The 20,215-nt window shown below is 35.3% G+C and overlaps 1 protein-coding gene across 1 annotated transcript in view; it reads right to left on the minus strand.

Moving 5' to 3' along the window:
• Nucleotides 1-373: 373 nt before the first annotated feature.
• Nucleotides 374-20,215, minus strand: part of LOC129261638 (ADAMTS-like protein 1) — a 44,991-nt gene continuing 25,149 nt past the window's right edge. Inside the window, exons 4-17 of the mRNA XM_064099451.1 lie at nt 19,508-19,673; nt 19,091-19,154; nt 14,408-14,769; nt 13,591-13,720; nt 12,697-12,910; nt 12,109-12,294; nt 11,043-11,222; nt 10,524-10,677; nt 9,424-9,738; nt 8,722-8,785; nt 7,922-8,135; nt 7,341-7,520; nt 6,528-6,681; nt 374-3,508 (exon numbers count right to left, since the gene is read on the minus strand). Of these exons, the coding sequence (XP_063955521.1) occupies nt 3,399-3,508; nt 6,528-6,681; nt 7,341-7,520; nt 7,922-8,135; nt 8,722-8,785; nt 9,424-9,738; nt 10,524-10,677; nt 11,043-11,222; nt 12,109-12,294; nt 12,697-12,910; nt 13,591-13,720; nt 14,408-14,769; nt 19,091-19,154; nt 19,508-19,673 (2,493 nt within the window). The 3' untranslated portion in view covers nt 374-3,398. The remainder of the gene's footprint in view (nt 3,509-6,527; nt 6,682-7,340; nt 7,521-7,921; nt 8,136-8,721; nt 8,786-9,423; nt 9,739-10,523; nt 10,678-11,042; nt 11,223-12,108; nt 12,295-12,696; nt 12,911-13,590; nt 13,721-14,407; nt 14,770-19,090; nt 19,155-19,507; nt 19,674-20,215) is intronic.

Genomic DNA, 20,215 nt, shown 5'->3' on the forward strand with positions numbered 1-20,215 from the left:
TCTAGTGAATTCAGGCCTTTGAGTTCAGTAATGAAGCAAGGAAGATTATGTCCAAGAAAGTGTATCCATGCCCAAAGACAAAGTAACATTGGATGATAAGCTTCATATTTATTAAATCTGAAATTGTAGGCCTATACACTATAAGGGCAATTCCATAAAATAATCAACCTTTTTGTACGTCCGAACCCCATTTTTCTCAAGTTTTACTTCACTTCATAAACTGACCAAGTCATGGTCATTTGAGAGCATTACAGACTTTCAAAAGAACCAGAAATCAGAGACAGAAAATTTCATAAAGGTCCCATATATAGGGGGTCAGACGTACATATTTTATGGAATTGCCCATAAGATAAACACTGTACAAATTGCATGATTAGATTCATTACCATTTATTAAATATTTCAGCCACAAAAGACAGACATGGACAATTTCCTGGCAATCAATCATATGAACAAATCAAAACTACCCTCCATAAACATACTCTAATCATAAAAAATAATCAAAATTAGAATATCAGCGTTTCACTTCTGTATTAAAAGTAAAGTCCAAATTCACAAATGAGGTCTTTTTCAAACCATGGCATGACCACCTGCTTCTCATACATGCAAATAAAAATCTAACCCAATTAGAGGTTTTCTTGAAATGCATGCATGGCAATTTTATTCTCATTGATGTTTATTTATTAAAATTTTTTAAAAGGGTTTAAAGCATATCCTGTGGTTTGAATCTTTGTGAATTTAGGTCAAAACAATCTTTCCAAGGAGTACATGTAAGGATGATAGACATTAATCACCATCATTTCAATTACTAGTTCTTCATATAAATAACAACTTTTATTTGTAATAACCATTTAATACTTACATTTAAAATACACGAAAGAGACTCCTCTCTTAACTACAGATCAAATAGCCATGTATCAACATCAAAATATTTACAAAGTGTGCTAAAAGCTAAAAAGGGGGATACTTAAATGCATGTATGCACATAATTAAGTTAACTGCATAGACATGAATACATACATTTACATCTTAGTAAATTAAATAACATATCAAAATTCATAAACTCTCCATGAAAGGTTTTTATGGTGAAAATGAAATATGGGAGTGCTGGGATACAACTGTTTAGAGTGCTTGACTGGGCCACTATTTTTACACTTCACAAATCTACAAATCATTTGACAAAATACCAATTAATTCATGATGCAGTCATAAAAGTCACAACAGCATCTAGGAAGACAATATTAGTAAATGATACATGTATACATACAAAACAATCCAAACAAATCTATTTGCTAATATAATACGTGCAAGGTGGCAGCACAAAAATATGTTCATTGATAGCAACAGAAGGTAATCTTATCTTAATCCCACATTTCTTTTCTTCTTCAACCACAGGAATTTGATATTCCATTTTTATATGGCGACATAATGCATAATCAAAACAACAGATGAATATTAAGGCACAAACTAGAATTTTATTTAGGTATAAAGTTTTTTACTGTTGTATCAACAAATGGCAATCAATATTCCAAAAAATGTTATTTTTTATATTTTATTGTTATGTGGTCAAGAAAACTTAAAGAAAAATATGAAATTCAAGTTGAAATTCAATTTGACTTCACCGCTTGGTCAAGTGTACTGAATTTTTAATGAATAAACATTTTAAATGGGGCTTAAGTAAATTGGTTCGCCATGACATGAGCACCAAGATGGTTAAATAAAACAAGATATATAAATACTCAACCATTATCTGAGGATTTTTTTTTTTCTTCACTTCAATTAACGACCTTTTCTTTTATACATAATTTGAAATACCATTACTGGGAGAGGCCTAGAAAATATATTGCTGTAAATTCTTATATGTCATCGGGTAAAATACGCTCAATCTATTTTTACAGAAAGCTAAAACAGCAACAAGTTGTCATATAATACTAGCTCCTAAACAGCACCATACAACTGATAATAGATGACAATAAACAAATTATCATAATGATACTACTACTGTTACTTGAACAACCAACTGAATAGTGTGCAGTGGTATGCATGTATATATACCTAGCTCTTCATAGATCCATTAATGAATGTTTATTTATGCCAAAAAAAATCTATCTAGTCAGGTCCCCCAGAAAATAATGACCTTCAAGTACTGTTGATACTTCTCTCATACCATCCTTCATTTCAAAGATTTCCTAACTCTAATGGACTTCATGCAAGTAATGGAATTTACCATACCTTGTTCTATTTCAATATCTTATGAAGAATAAAAGCTTCCAAAGTCTCCTTTCTTCTGTACAAAAAGTAGACTTTTTAGTTTAATTCCCAATACCCATTAACAAAAATTACATAGATTATACTTGATTGAACAATTTGAATTGATATGATTTCAGGAAAAGAGTGCCAAAGTTTGGCTCCTTTCTGAAAATTTTTAAGGGTAAAAGTGAAGAACAAGTGATGAAAATTAACTATTTATACTTGAATACACAGACATTTACAAATACTTAATGTGTTGTTTCGTTTAAATTTGATGAGAGAGAGTACAGCATGTTTTGTGAATTCTCGTTAAACTACTGAACCTTTGGTTTTAATATGTGACTGGATTATAGATAGCCAAATGAGATACAAATCTTTCATATTGAATGAATGATTTATCAAGAAAATGTGCATTTGGTACAGTGAAAAAGGTTAAAATGGATTTGCTTTCTTATTTAAAACTGGAGGGTCCATTTCATAAAACTTTGTTTTAATCAAAAGCTACTGAAATTATGCAACTTGATTGGCAGAAGGTAAATTTGTTATAAACATTGTTCATTTGTTGTTAACAAGACAACAGGACCCTGAAGTAAAGAATATAGAAAATAGGCTTCAATAAGATCGCAAACAAATGTGAAAACTTCATCCACAACAATGCACTCCTCTTTTCTCTTTGTGAGCATGAATGTGTCAAGAGAGGACATTTTGCTGACAATCGTCATTCTATATAAAAGCATTAAAAAGTTTTGACATATTTGGCTACCTGTAGTTCGTCAAACATTTCAACCAAGGTTTGAATGAAACCAGAGTTTAGAATACAGCCCTGGGCAAAGTATGACTTTTCTCTGCTTCCTCTTGTTTTGCTGAAAACAGCAGATACAAGTTCATTGGCGCACAAATCGCTTTAAATAGTATTTTTTTTAAAGTGCAGCTAGAAAGAGCGTTGGGAAAACCAAACACCTGTATGTCGTTCAGCTGTTGGTGAGATGTATTTTCATAAACGTGTATATACAGGCCAATAAAGCTTTAAATCTAGCATATAAACAGGGCTGATCTAAAGTACACAAATACTATATGGTCAATCAAGGGTTGTTCACATCATATGCGAGTGGTTGCAATGCTGTTTTTTTGTTTGGTGAGTGGGAGACATCAGCCATATGATTGACAGGTTTTACAGCACCGGCGTTGGTAGCTTGGATTGTTGCACATCTGCAGTCTGTGTACAAGACTACAATATGTTCCTTCGTCTAGGCATTCCTCTGTAGATTTAAACAAGAAAGTAAGAACGTAATATTGCATAAGATATTTTTAAGATGATTTTATTGCCATAAACCAATCATACCAGGAACAAATAGATCAGGGACTGTTCCCCTTGGGTAAAATATGCATTACATAGAATGGTATAATTATTGCTATTTCAAATGAATCTCATTATCACAAAGTAATTTTAGATCAAACATTGCAATTGAAATGTAAAAATAATTTTCAACAAAATTATTTAATATAATTTCACTTGTTCATTGTTATTATTTTGAATTTACTTTAATGCCTCAAAATTATGGTGACCTGATTGATTAAAAGGAACAAAATATGATGCAAATTCTTTATGGATTGAATTCAAACTTACTATGATTATTTATTTAGAAAGTTTATGTAAACAAAAAAGCAAGTTCGGAATTTTGGAAAAAAATGTGACATTCAAAAAAATTATTGCTATTGAATTGAAGTGATTTTTTTTTGTATATATATATGTACATGTTATAGACCTGATTAATTCAAAGAAAACAAATATGATGCAAATTCTTTATGGATTGAATTCAAACTTACTATGATTATTGATTTAGAAAGTTTATGTAAACAAAAAAGCAAGTTCGGAAATTTGAAAAATGTGATATTCAAAAATTTATTGCATTATTGAATTGAAGTGATTTTTAAAATAATTTTTGTATATATATGTACATGTTATTGTGAATAAATACCTCGATTAAGAGGATAAAGAAAAAAATGGTGACCTGATTGCTAGCTCAGGAAATCATCAATTGATGTTTGCTAGTTGCAGAAATTTCTATAAATATTTCTGCTTGAAAATGTCTTTTTACCAGGGAAAGCGTTGTGGAGTCAATACAATGGCAAACCTATTTACTTTTTTTATTAATTTCATCAGAATTTTTAAACATCTCTTATACATGTTTCACAATTTTATGGGTAATGTGGAATCCAATGATTCAAGCTGAGTTTCCCATTAGATTCTCTGAGAGTTAGTGAGGATTAAAATCCCCATGTCAGTGACTACCTTTTTCCCATTACACACAATAGAAAGTGAGATCATCCATACACCACTGAAAAAAATTGTTTGAATTAGGCAGTGAGTAAAATCCTGTATTCCACAATACAATTGAGACACCATAAATAGATTATTAAAAAAATAAGAAAATTATTGTAGAAATAAAACAAAATTAGTTTACAAGAACAGAAATATAAAAAATGCATAAGATTTTCACAAAATAAAGTTGATAGAGGCTTCAGACAGCTTTCAAACAAATGGTACAATCACCTAAAAAGTACCAAAGGCATGGGGATTGAGAAGGGTATAAAAGTAGAAAAAAGAAAAGATTGATTCTCGACTGCACACAATTTATGCCTCTGCCATTGCCAGGTCTGAAATATACTGCCTGCTTTAAATTCACAATCTCATATGATTGCCATCCCAGAAGAATTCTCCAGCCAAATTAAATATTGATTTATCCATTGGATCTATAGGACATTGTGCATCGATTCATGAATTTTGATGACCTCATGACTCCTAAATCACATCACTTCATTGTCACCTCCCCCTCCCACGATGCACATATGAGCAAAGACTGAATTCAATCCATTAACCAATTCCTTATTAATCAAGAGAGCAAGCAAGTCATGAGCTTCTTGCAATGTTATAATTTCAATCTTATCACCCCAAAATCTGATCAGATGTTTTCACTCCGACCTCTTTGCAAACACGAGCCATGTTTGAGATTGATCTATCAAATTGTTAACCACATTTATCACAAAAACCATTTCATGTGGAATTGACTAGTGACCTTTGGCATCATGACAAAAAATACAGTCAGATCATTATCACTCCAATATGCATGCATGAGCTAACTTTGAAGTTGATCCTTAAAAGATTCCTCAGTTATCATTATAATGGTATACTCAGTAATTTAATAAATATAATGATCTATATGACCTTTAATCATTGATCTTAACATCAATAACTTATAAGATTATTATTTTAAATAAGTTTGAGGCCGACTCCTCAATAGGTTCTTTAGTTACTGAGAGAACAAAACGGGGCATTGGGTCAGACAGATGGATGGATAACTCTATGGTAGGTTGAGGCATAAAATTAGAAGGGTTAAAAAAAGAAAGGTCATTTTTAAACTTACAAAAGGATTAAGAGATTCTAGAAAGGATAACCAATGCACACCACTTAAACTTTGGTTGAAAAATATATGATATTAAAAAGGAGAGAAAGAGAGATGGGTGGGGTAAGATAAATATTTACAGCAAACTTATTACCAGCACTAATAGGTTTCTGAAAATAAAAGAAAAAAATATTAAAAAACATGCTTTAAAGAATATTCAGATTTCATGTTCAAAAGTCTCGTAATTTTATCTTATCTTGACACAGCAATTGCTAACAACTAAAATAAGGTGGGTGCAAATTAAGAACTTTTAATATAATATATCAATATGTCAAAGTAATTGCTTAGTCTGAGCTTATGCAAATTACTTTAGAATAACTAACTCCATTAATTTATCTTTTATATCATGCATACACAATCATAGTTTGAATTGAGTGCTCGTCATGAGCACTGTGGTAAAAATACTCACAATTTTTTCACATGAAAATATATGATTTCATGGGCAATTTTCATATTTTTCATACAACTATGGTAACTTTGCAATTATTGTTACTATCATGGAATTCTTGATTGAGATTGGCTGCTGACCCCTTATACTCCAGTAGTTGCCATAATAGCAAAGTTACCATGTTACCATAGTTTTAACTTTTTTATGATACAGAGCCCAGGGGCCCATTTCGCAAAACTTGTTACAAAAACAAATTTGGGGAATAACAGTTCCAAGCTAATGAAATAAGTAAATTTGATTGGCTGATGGTAAACTTGTTAGAGAAGCTGTGCAATTGTTATTATAAGAATTCTTTGTGAAACTGGGCCCACATGTGCTATAGTCAATGTTCCACAATATCCCTTGAAGTTTACGTGCTAGTCTTACCATTAGGACAGGGATCAAGAAGGCATTTCTTCATGATATGAGGTTGACCAAAGACAGCAGCACAGATGGAACTTTCCATTCTCACTCTAGTCTCTGATGTAACACATCGTACCTTACGCCTCTGAACAGCATTCACTCCACAAGATGATGAACACTGGAACAAAAATAAGTTGGAATTTTAAACCTAGGACCTTTTTTTTAATTGAGTTTTTCTCTTTTCAGATATAGAATCTAAAAAGTTGTTTCACAAAGAGTCAAGCAGGATTTAGAGTCATCCAAATTTCTAACAAGTACACAGTATCAAATGTATGAACAGACCTGACAGCAAGTACCTCCAGAACATGACCCTAATGCAAAAAGGTGTCATGCCACTCAAAATTTATGTCTGATTTTTTTACATTCTGTATTGAATCATTTGCATAGACAGATTATTACTTATATACAAAAACTAACATATTTAGAAACCAAAGGATAAGTTCCATTTGATATCTTTTTATTTTAACAAAATTAACTTTTTAAATAATTGAATTGCATATGGAGGACAATCTATTTTCAGTGTGAAATGAAATCATCATTGTTTCAAAGACAAATAACTAATGATAACACAATTAGCTATGTTTCGTATTACACAATCTTTGCTTTAAATATCTAATAACCTTTGCACAATTATCTCTCAGTAAGTCATCTGCCCCCTTAAAATTGATAATCATTTTTATTATTAAACATCTCCTTATTTTCACAGGCTCTTATTATTACATGGTATGTAACTTATCTTGATTACACAGCTCAAATGAATGAAGGGATTATACTTACACTACTCCATTTCGTAACAAGCCACTTTGGCCTACATTCGTCATTGATACACAGCCTCTCATGAAGGGGTTTAGAAGCCAATGGACACCTATCATCAGTGAGTATATCAAGGGATGGACTACGACACAAGACTCCTCTAGTCTGCAACGATCGCCTTACACCAACACACTCTCCAGTACACTGTGCATATAGGAAAGCAAAATACTTTCAGAGTTCTTTCCTATTCCAATATTGAATGAAACTTTCTTGTTAAAAAGCTGTAAATGGAATAATGTATATGTGGATGGTATTCAATGGAAAATACAATAAAACCATAAGTTAAGCCTTTAATAAGATTGAAACTCTGTATTAATAAACTGTTAATAAATAAATTTGTTTTTTAAAGTTGATACTCTTTCAAAATTCAAAGCAGAATTGAATTACACACATTTGTCGGGACAGCAGGTTACCTACCTTTTGATATTCAGCACAGTTTGGGAGAGTAGCAGTGATTTAAAGACTACATTCAATCAATGATAATTAGAAAAATATAGAAGCAATGAAAGATGAATACTATTTCAAAGTTCTATACCATCATTTACCTGTGACCAAATACCGGCGACCCAATGGTTTTGACACGGATGTTTATTACATTCCTTGCGTGTGATCGGTTCTTCAAGTCCAACACTCTTACATATCCCAGCATCCCTTGGTTTAGATCGGCCGACAAGATTGTTCCTCAGACATCGGACTTCTCTCGTTTGCCAGCCACCATTACAACTAGCAGAACACTCACTCCAACTACCCAAATGCCACCTGTATCGGATAAAATAAAAAAAGATTGCAATAGCTTGTAATCAATTATCATATCCAAATAAATAACTACATTAAAATACTGAATGACTTTGAAGTTTTTCCCCCTCAACAAAAAAAAGTGACATTGGGAGTAAGTTTTGACCACAGACCGAGTCATTATCATGAATCGACAACAAACATGTAAATGTACCTGCACTTGATGCCAGACAGTATTTTCTTTGCTAAATTACAATTCTAATGTCAATATTTAAAGAATCATTAGTCTGTGTGGGGACAGCGTGATCTAGTGGTTACCTGTTTTGTCTTTCAACCAGAGGGGCGTGTGTTCCAATCCCAGCAATGGCATGTTTTCCTGCAGCAAGAAATTTACCCACATTTTGCTGCACTGAACCCGGGGGACGTGAGTGGGCACCCAGCAGAATTAATTCCTTGAATGCACTGAACGCTGGAAGGCAGCTCAAGCCAAAGCCAGGGTGATAATAATAATGCGCCTCAGAATAGATTATTTCTAGATAGATGTCGCTATACAAATGTCTATTATCATGATTATTAGATATGTTGATATGGTGAATGGTGTACATCTTACCTTATATCGTCATTGCTGGTAGAATTGGGCAAAGCTTGGTCAGATGATTTCTCATATGTTGGTACTAAAAGGCAAAAAGAGGGGAAAATATGGAATAACAGTAAACACCATGCACATTATGAAATAATATGCAACACTTAGACAACACTTGGATTAAGTGGTTTATAAATGTTGCATATCATTAATATATTTTATCTACATACCTCTTTATCAAGTTAAACAGTACAATATTTGTTTATAGCACTATCCCTCACCAGGAACTAGCATAACTGTGGTTCACAAACTCTATATTTCCATAACTTATTAGTAATTTTAGCAGCATGCTTCAAAATAAGCACATCTACAATTTTTCTGTCTAATGTGGAGGTGTCGTGGTGTGGTGGTTCAGTTGCTTGACTCTTAAACCAAGGGTCAAGGGTTCGTATCTCATCCGGCACTAATATCCTTTGGCAAGGCACTCATCAACATTTGTCACTCTCCACCCAGGTGTTAAATGGGTACCCGGTAGGATGTGAACGTCAATGTGAAGATATTGGCACGTGCGCACCGATAAACGGTTGCCTGGCCAGGATACTCCCAAGGGAATTGAGGTGGGGCACTCCATGTATGGAACAGTGATGGATCCTATGACTGGGGTAATAATAATTACAATGTAAAGCGCTTAGAAACCAAGGTATGTTACATACATGCTATCATACTTACATCCAGATCTAACATGAAGTGTAATGGTCTCCCTCTGATCACCTGCTCTGCATGCATACACGCCAGAGTCTCTTTCTTCTACATATTTGATGCGCAGTATACCACCTGACACCACCTTCATCCTAGGATCAGTGTCTTCTATCGGTGACAGTCCCCTCTCCCATATCAGCTGGCTCTTCTTGAAGTTGAACACAGGGCATTTGATAGTGACCACAGTTGATTCGTAGACATAGGCTTCTTGACCAATGACAAGTCTCACTTTACTGACCAGCCCAGTCTGGTAGAATGTAGAACGATTTGAGAGGATCTCAATATCTGTTTTATGAGTAAGAGGAAAATCATTTTGTGTTAGATTTAGTAATAATTCAACAATATGCCAATGTGTAAAAAAAAATTATTATTTTACTTTTTTATACAATTAAGTCTCTGTTATAAAAAAAGAAAAAATGTGATCATACTGCATTTGAATGCCTTTAAGAGAAAAAAAAAATTAGAAAGTTTCATGCATAAATTTAAACAAAAAAGAGGTCCTAGAATAGACCCTTGAAGAACTCCTAATGGAAAATGAAAATAAACTGAAAATTCAAATGCCCGAACTCAATAGTGACACTGCTTAAAAACACTTTTCTACTGCCATCTAAAGACTACAATGTCCCAATTTCGTTTACAGCAACGTCTAACTATGTATATGATACTTCTTGGTAAGGATCTAGTAATCCTTCTTGATAAATCTTCTATGAAGCATACATGTAAGCTCAGTTATATTGGCACAAGGATGTGTGTTGAATGTTTACATCAATAGTATGATCATTTCTTTTCAACATAATGTTTTAATGATTCTCTATCACAATACTAAAAAAAACTTGAAATTGATAGCACCTATATTGATATCAATAATTAATACTTCATCTCTAGCAATTGAGTTGTTTGACCAATGATCAACAACAACAAATATTCTATTCCTCAAGAGTCTAACATAGCAAACATGACTGCCCTAATACTGCACTATTAATTGCACTACTACTGGTGTTCCCAATATTCACAATCTTTCCAATATGAAGAAAAATCAGTTTTGACAATTATTTGATCCATCATCTTACCAGTACATTTTGCTAAATGACAAGTCACATGATCAGCCGGTCTTCTGTCTGGCATACAATGTCTTTGATCAATGTAAACCTGTGTGCCATTAGCAAGGATTCTTCCACACAATACAGAACGAAGCTGAATACCGGCTCCACAGCTAGCAGAACACTGAAGGGGAAAAAAATTAATGAAAGAAGACAATTTTATCATCTATTGAGTGTAATCATCTACTGTAATTACTGAATTACAAGGTCTTCATCATTCCTGTTTACTCCTCAAGAGGAAAAGATCATCAAGTAAGTTCACTTTTAGAAATGTATTGATATGACTCTTCATTCCAAATCAAGCCAAGTGTGATTGGAAATATGAAAAAAAATTATATTCCCAAGATGTGATTCAACAACTATAGAATAGGAATTATGTTTTAACAGATCTATACACGTACATTGGCAAAAGAGAGGAAGAAATGTTACCAACTAAATATTCTGAAGGTATTTTTTTATTTTATTGTCAGTATCCAGATAATGAATTACCTGTGAAAGTGTTTGTATTGTCCATTGAACAGGGCAGTCTATTTCGTTACATGGTTGAGTGTCTGGAGGTGGTGGTATTGGGCATAGCTGAGAATCTAACTCAATCTCTTCACCTACTGGTGTCATCTGATGACACGTCAATGATACTGACTGAACACCGGTCCCACAGCTCTGGGAACACTACAGAAGAATCGAAGCATGGATGTAACAAAAGAGTTATCTCTCTTGAATGATATTTGATTATCATCATCATCACCACTACTGCTGCCGATACATACATCATCACCTCACCTTTATCATCTTAATGATGATCACTACCATCACCGTCAAAATCACAAACATCACAACAAAAAGGTTGTTGTTCAATGCCAACAATGATCAGATCTTCAAGCTACAGAGAGTGCAAAATACTGCCGCTCCTGATTATCTTAATGATCTTATCTCGGAATATGTACCCTCTAGATATCTAAGAACTTTGGCAACTGGAATGTTGACAACTTTAAGAGTCAAATGCTCATTGGTGAAACAAATTTTGCTAAGAGAGTTCCCACTTTTGGAATGCTCTCTCTTTGACAATACGCAGAGCCAAATCTATAGAGTCAATCAAAGCCAACCTTAAGACATCTTTTTTTTCATCATATTTCAAATAACATCCCTTGCTTTTGTGTAATAATTCCCTCTGCACCTCTGAAGGTGCACTCTAAATGCCATATATCATTTATTATTACGATTATTATATCATCATGACCACCACCACCACCATCGCCACCACTGCCGTCATCATCATCCTCCTCATCATCATCATCATCATTACTATCACCATCACCATCACCACTATCATCATCATCATAATTGTTTTCATTAAAGCAACAAAGATTAGATATTTACATAGAGAGAGACAGACATGAACACATACACAGAATATTGATAAGCAAAATATACTTAGGAATAATATGAGATGAGATTAAATATGGATCGCATAAATTATCAAAAGAAAATTTGACATTACAAGAAAAAGAGATATATGGTATGAATGTGACCTTCACTGACACAACCACATCCTTACCGGTGAAGATGCTCTTGCGATCCAGTAGGGTGGACATTGGACGTTATCACATTCTTCTACTGTATGAGGTACAGGTAGTGGACAGCTGGTTATATCTACTTCAATATCTCCCCCAGAAGGGATGGTTTGTTGACAAGATACACTCCTGGTTTTATTTCCTGCACCATGACCACATGTAGCAGAGCACTGTCATATCAAAACAATCAAATTTCAATAATTTCATTACTTTCAGAAATAGTCATTTCATTACTTTTATCAACATTATATTCTGAATTTGTTTCTCGATTCCGACAATCACCTGCAACTACTTCCTTTCGGTGCAATACTTATTTTCAAATAATTTTTCAATATTTCCTTACAATGACAGCAAAATAACATTTAACACAGGCACATTTCACAATAAATCCCATTATGCCCAAATTTGCAATAAAAACTTCCATGGAAATTTCACATCGGTTGGCTTAAAGAGCAATACCACCATTGTGACAGTACTTCCCATTCAAGGTAAGTTTAACTAAAGAGGGGGATGTGGTGAATACATGATTTTTTACTTGTTGAATTAATTCATTATAATCAAACCAATCTTACCTCTGACCAATCTCCTAAAACCCAAGTGGCTGGACATGTTGCTTCACACGGTAACGAGTTGTTTGGTTTAGGTCCCGTACAGTGCTCTCTGGTGAGTATATTGACGGACACACCTGAATTCCTAGATGCTTTCTGGATGCAGTATATATCAGTTGGGTACTTCACTCCTTGACCACAAGATGAAGAACACTCTCCATACAAGAAAACCTTCCATCTGCCAATGCAAGAGAAGAAAATAGATGTTTATTCAAATGAATTCACAATTAATCTCTTGCTTACTTGATCTAAGTTCCTGTACACACCATATGCAAATTACAGAGTTCAGTATGCAATTAGTTTATGCTCATTAATTACATAAAATGTACATTAATCATAACTTCTATCTGTGATACCCTCCGCACAGTATAGTTTCAAAGTCATCCAGGCGACTCTCCATCCCTTTCAGCACTACAGCTGTTTCCCATAATTAAATCAATAAAGATATTCTAAATGTCCTAGTGGTTAAAACATTGTCTTTCATTGTATGAAAGCAGTGGTGTGATACAAGTAGAATGTATGTTAACATAAGCCAGAGCCAGGTTGCTGGTCTCACTTCGCAAGATGCTTTCATTTAAATTCAACAAATTGTTTATATTTAACTGAGGTAGTTATATTGTTGAAACACTCGAATTCTTCCTTGATTGGATACATCCGGCTACATCCATGTTCAATGATTGGAGTTAAAATCATGAACTATCATTATGGTGGCAGCAGTGGGATTCTATTATAGGATCCAGTAAACAATCCAGAGGTAGTGGGGCTACTTTCAACAGAGGTTGACCCCACTTTCTTTTCAAATGAAATTTAGTTACTCTCGGGCAAGAAAAGTTTACTTGCTAGATTAGGTGTACTTACTCAGGGGGACATGGTCTTTCATTACAAGATTGTTGACTGGTCGGTAGCTTAAGACTGTAATCACAATGAGCATCGCTCACCAACTCATCAGTGAAGGCATTAACACAACGGACTATCGATTCCTGTACACCTGTACACAGATAGATAATTCAAAAATTTTATATCATTGTTTATAAGCTTATCAAAATTGAATATATATATGACCATCTCCCTTGTCTGAACAGTTTCTTAAATTTTATATATATAAATATACATATATATATCGTTTAAGAAACTTCAGACAAGGGAGATGGTCATACCATAGTTGTATAAAACATGATAATAATCTAGACATCATACATGTATTTAACAGTTTACTTTTAAAGCCATGCATATTCTGTAGAAAGCTCTAAAAATGGATAGCTTTCAAATCTCTCATATCTCTGATTCTGGCATACTATATAGCAAGTAACCCAGCACTATTGCCTTTTTTATTCTGTAACTATGATAGGATCATTTCAGTAGCGTTTCATTTATACAGTTCATAAATTAAGTTATGGAAAAAAAATCGTTAATATTTTCCTACCACAGAAGCAAACAGCAAGTTTTCCCATCATTTAAATAATTATTTAATTTTATATGAATATATGGTGGATTATTGTCATAACATTTGATAATGTGAGTGACACATTATCATTTACCAACGTTCTATAATTGAAAATTACTGAGAACCCCAAACGGACCACCATAATTTTTAAAGGCATACTTCAGACCATGTACTAAAAGAAAAAAACTTTGGAGCATGCACCTCTAGAGTACTTAACTATCACTGACTAACCTCCAACACATGAAGCACTGCATGGAGAATAGCCCCAATATCGCCATATAAATACATCTACATCTGGTCTTGGTCCAAGCTCTAAGGTAGGGTCTGGTTGGACCACATTGGGTTCTGTGGGATCCATCTGGACTGGTACTGAAGATCTAGATGGACCAAATAAGGATGCTCCCTGGGGTGGGGTACATTCCGTATCCTGGCATTCTTCTACGTCATGAGGGCGGGGTGAGCCTTGACAATCCAAGTCGCTGATGTCGAAGGTTGAACTGAAAGCTTGGAGATAGACCTTGCATCGCACACTTCGGGTCCTGGTACCAGGACCGCAGGAGGTGCTACACGGACTCCACTCTCCGCTATAGTATCTGATGCAAATATTACAACATATATATCATTAACCCAATACCTATAAAATAGACTGTCATACTGTATAAGCTTTTTCAACGTTAATTTGATTCAGGGGATAGTTTCATCAACATTTTTCATCAAACATGTTGTCATATTTGACAACTATTGTTGATTTTGATTGGCTGAGAAGCACCTTTACTATGGAAACTGTCTGATAAAACAGGACTTGTTGGATAAAACATCTGACGAGTCCTTTCATGAAATGCTCCCTGAAGCAAACATGTTTAATGAGAAAGAATATCAAATATCTTATACTGCTTTTTTCATGTTGAACAAATACAAATAAATGAATACACCGATATATTTTTTCAGCTGCCAAATAACATATGGACCTGGTTAGCAGTTCACCACAAACCTTTCCAAATATGCATGATATACCAAAGACTTTCAATATTGCTTCATTCACATCTTTACACTCGATAATGTCACTAAAAATGATGTGCATTTTTACAAGTTAAAAATATCCAAAAAAAATTATAATGTAATTTTCATCGATCTACCCAATTTCAATATTTCTTTCAACTTATACATTTCATTTTCATTGGATCATATCCTAGTGAGTTTGGGGTTGCGCTCAGGTTGCACTCTTTTCAGCTCTCCATATTTTGTTTTGATAACCGGAGAATTTCAGACTTGATTTCTTAATGGTTTACATCAGTTTGAAGAGGAAGTCTCAGTGAAACTGGTGGACATGTTTTGATTTATTTCATTCGCCCTTTTTATGACAATTTAGGAAGAAATTTATCTTCATTTCAGGATTCTGATCACTGGAATTGGATTCAATTTTCTACAGCTACCTATACATGGCTATTGTGTATTTCCTCTTGAGTGCATATCAATGGAACCCATGGCTAATCACTGGCGAGCTGTAATCCTTGTCATCATTTTGACCATGGCTTTGCACTCCTATTCAAGAGAGGAACTCTTGGACATTAAGAGACAATGCCCTAAAACTTCCCTGCCAAGGGATGTGTATCAGACAATAGTGGATTATGGTATCAGTACTATCAAGCCAACAAAGAGAGGACATCGTTCTTTTATAAAGAGCCAGCAATATATTCCTGTCATACAGGATACTATACGCCAAGCTAAGAAAAATGTCCGATCTTGTGATACCAATAACTTGATTCACATTCAGCCTGTCTCTGAGCTTGCTAAACTTTGCACCATCAATTTACAGTCAATTCGGAATAAAACTATTCAATTTGTTGACTTTGTAACTGAGCAAGGTTTTGATATCATTGCCATGACGGAGACATGGCTGAGACCAGATGACGACCTTGTGGCCAAGGAAGCCACCCCAAGAGGCTACTCATTAGTCCATATCCCTCGAGATAACAGACCTGGAGGAGGTGTCGGCTTGTTGTGTAGGTCTGATCTATGTTTGAAGACAGAATTACCCCAGAGGTATAACTCCTTCGAAGCCCTACATGCACAAGTATCAGATGATCATGGTACATTTCGTTTAGTCATCATATACCGCCCTGAAAGGAACAGTGAAAATGGTCAACATGTGCCTTTTGCATCGTTTCTTGAGGACTTCGGCAAACTGATGGACCATTATCTTCTCCATCCTTCCAAACTTGTGATCACAGGTGATTTTAACATATGGATGGATGACACAACTGCAGGGAATACAATTCTTTTTAAGAAGTTGTTGTCTTCATATGGTATGACCCAGCATGTATCCACCCAAACTCATTGTCTTGGTCATACACTGGATCTGCTGATAACTCGTGATGGTGACGATATTGTCTCTGACATATCAGTTCATCCAGGACTGTCTGATCATTTTGCCATCACCTGCAAATTGTCATTGAAAAAGCCTATACATCCAAAGAGGACAATTACCATGCGCAGTTTCAAGGCAATGGACCATGAGGTATTTCATCAACGCGTCTTTGAGGCTCTGTCGAAGATTGACGTAGAGAACCTTGGCATTTCTGCATCCGTAGAAACATACGAACGATCTCTGTGTGATATCCTTGAGGACCTTGCACCTTTGAAGACAAGACGCCTGAAACAAAGAGAGAAATGTCCATGGTATAATGAAGAGATTCGGACTGCTAAGAAGGTGAGACGGAGGTTGGAAAGAAAGTGGAGAAAATGTAAATCCAAAGGAGAAGGCCAACTACATCATAAGAGATACCAAGAGCAATGCCGGATTGTTGTGAAGCTCATGAAGGAAGCGAAGACACAGTTCTACTCATCTGTTATTGAGAGCTGTTCATCAGATCAGAAAGCTTTGTTCACCATCATCGATGACCTACTCCAGAAGAAAGGCGATCCTGTGTTACCACAACTACCACCTGATGGGTCGTTAGCAAACAGATTCTCGGAGCATTTCTTGAACAAGATCAACACAATTCGTGATTCTTTTGTGCAGCATCACGATATCAGTGAGGCTTCGTCACATCGAGATCCGTATATGTGTAGTTTTGATTTGGTATCAGAAGCTGAAATTGAGAGAATCATCAAACAGTCACCCTCGAGCTCTTGTCACCAAGACCCCATTCCAACATGGCTAATCAAGGATCATCTCTCTGCATTTGTGCCATTTATTACAAAGTTGGTTAATGGGTCTTTTACCAAAGCTGTCTTTCCAGAGAACTTGAAACATGCTACGATTAGACCTCTACTTAAGAAGTCAAACTTGGATAAGGAGAGACTGGAAAACTACAGACCAGTAGCTAACTTGAAATTCCTTGGAAAAGTAATTGAAAGAGCGGCTACTGCTCGTATCCTCAGATGTGTAGTTGACCAATCTCTGCAGGATCCTTTCCAGTCGGCCTACAGGAAAAACCATTCAGTAGAGACAGCTGTCTTGCGAGTGACTAATGACATCCTCCGAGCCATGGATAGAGGCATGTTGACTGGCCTCGTTCAACTGGATTTGAGTTCAGCGTTTGATACGGTCGATCATTGTATTCTACTTCGCAGACTACAGGAAATTGGTATCAGTGGGTCAGCTCTGAGCTGGTGTCAGTCATACCTTGATGGTCGTACTCAATCAGTTCGCATTGGTGAGGATGACATCTCTGATCCAGTTTCTCTTGATTGCTCCGTACCTCAAGGCTCAGTGCTCGGACCACAAATGTTTTCCATGTACATTCTACCAATCTATGACATTATCAATCGGCATGATTTGATGTATCACATATACGCTGACGACATTCAGCTGTATTTACCATGCTTACCTAATCAAACTGATGTGGACAACGTACTTGCTAGATTTGAGTCATGTGTAGCAGAGATCTCCAAATGGATGGGGCAGAACTACTTGAAAATCAACCAGGCGAAGTCTGAATTCATTTTCTTTGGCTCTTCCCAACAGATCAAAAAGGTCATCATTCCTAACCTAAAAATTGGTGATGTACATGTTGAGCCTGTTTCTAAAGTTCGCTCGCTAGGTTTGACACTTGATAGTACTATGTCTATGGAACCACAAATCTCTAGCTGCATCAGATCATCATTTTATCACATTAGGCAGATTCGTCGGATCCGGGATTACCTGAATCCCCATGCAACGAAGCAGGCAGTTCATGCTCTTGTCACATCACGTTTGGATATGTACAACAGTACTTTGGTTGGACTGCCTGATACTCAAATAAAACGACTACAGAAGGTCCAGAATTCTGCCGCACGACTTGTAAAGCGTTCAAAGTTGTCGGATCATATCACCCCAGTTCTCAAGGAATTACATTGGCTGCCTGTTAGGCAAAGACTTGCATATAAAGTTCTTTCCTTGGTCTTTAAACTGAAAACCAACCAGACACCAGTGTACCTATCAGATCTTCTGGAGTTGAAGAGATCGTGTAGACCCGGTCTTCGTTCAGGGAATGTTCACCAGCTCCAACAAGTTAGAGTGAAAAGGTCCTGGGGTGACAGATCTTTTTCCGTTGCTGGTCCCCGTTTGTGGAATTCAATCCCATCGGACATTAAGTCGTGCCAGTCAAGAGAGCTATTCCACAGCAAATTGAAGACTTACCTCATGAGGGAAGCATTTCCTTAACTGTTGTGTGATAAGGCCATTTTTTATTTTTTGACTACCAACTTAACTGATTGTGTATTTTTTCTTCTCAGTTTGTTCATTTTTATGTATTTATTGATTTCTGTTTTATATAAGTAGTTAATTGTGCGCCTTGAGTGTCATCGACAGATATGTGCGCTATACAAATCTTTAATTATTATTATTATTATTATCCCCTTTTTATCAAAATATGACAGATTGTGAAATGAATATGAATACAAGAATATTCTTTCTTTTTTTCTTCTTACCTTGGAACTTCAGCTGTTTCTTTTTTCTCAAGAGGAGATGTTGTTGCTAGTTCAGGTCTATTAACTGTATGAAGGAACAAACAGGTAATTATCCATAAATAGAGAAAGTAGGGGGAAATATTCAATAGATCCATTCTACTTTTTCTCACAAATACATATATACTAATTTATTTACATTCAGAGCGATTAACTTTTTTTTGCAATCTATACACAATATCTACTGTATCTACGACATAATTCTAGGTATAATGGTATCCGAGGTGTTTGTCACTTACTTTCTGGTGTATTGGTAGGTGTCTGTGACATAATTCTAGGTATAATGGGGTCTGATGTGTTTGTCACTTACCTTCTGGTGTATTGGTAGGTGTCTGTGACATAATTCTAGGTATAATGGGGTCTGAGGTGTTTGTCACTTACCTTCTGGTGTATTGGTATCAGGGTCTGGTAGACAGGGTATTCCTGGCAAACATACTGTTCTTATGGAAGGCATTGTATCTACATCACATCCCATAGCAAGTTCATTACGATGATTGCGACACATAATCTCCCTTGTGCTCATACCCTGGCCACAGGAGACCGAACACTGCAAGGAGATTAAATAAAATGCCAAAATCAAAATGCTCATAAAATATATAGTGTAGGGGCATCATGGTCAAGTGGATGTGTCTAAGAACTTCTGTTGTCCATTATTCATAGTAACTGGACAAGTGCACAATACTTTAGTAGCCTGGAAAACAGTTGAATAAACTGTGTACACAAAGCAGCAAAATATAGCAAATAAATCCTGGCCACAAGTTATATACATTCATGGAAAAATATCTGTATTTTTAAAAGATGCCTGATCCCTTAATCTCAACCTATTTTGTATATTTTTTGGAATTGCATGTTATTCCAGGCAATATGTCAAGATTTATAAATTGTTATCATTATGGAACAATGAGTCTTCCTGAATAGGCAAGGGGTTCCACCAATACCCATAGTGAATGGTAGGACTGAGTATATTATCCTTAAAAAATTGCAATTCATTTTGTACTGCCCAACCCTTTAATCTTAAAGGGATACCCTAGGCTGAAAATTATTAGATCTAAATAAAAAGAGTAAAATTCAACAGCAAAAACGCTGAAA

Source organism: Lytechinus pictus, chromosome 5 (assembly GCF_037042905.1).
Source record: "Lytechinus pictus isolate F3 Inbred chromosome 5, Lp3.0, whole genome shotgun sequence".
Taxonomy (NCBI): domain Eukaryota; kingdom Metazoa; phylum Echinodermata; class Echinoidea; order Temnopleuroida; family Toxopneustidae; genus Lytechinus; species Lytechinus pictus.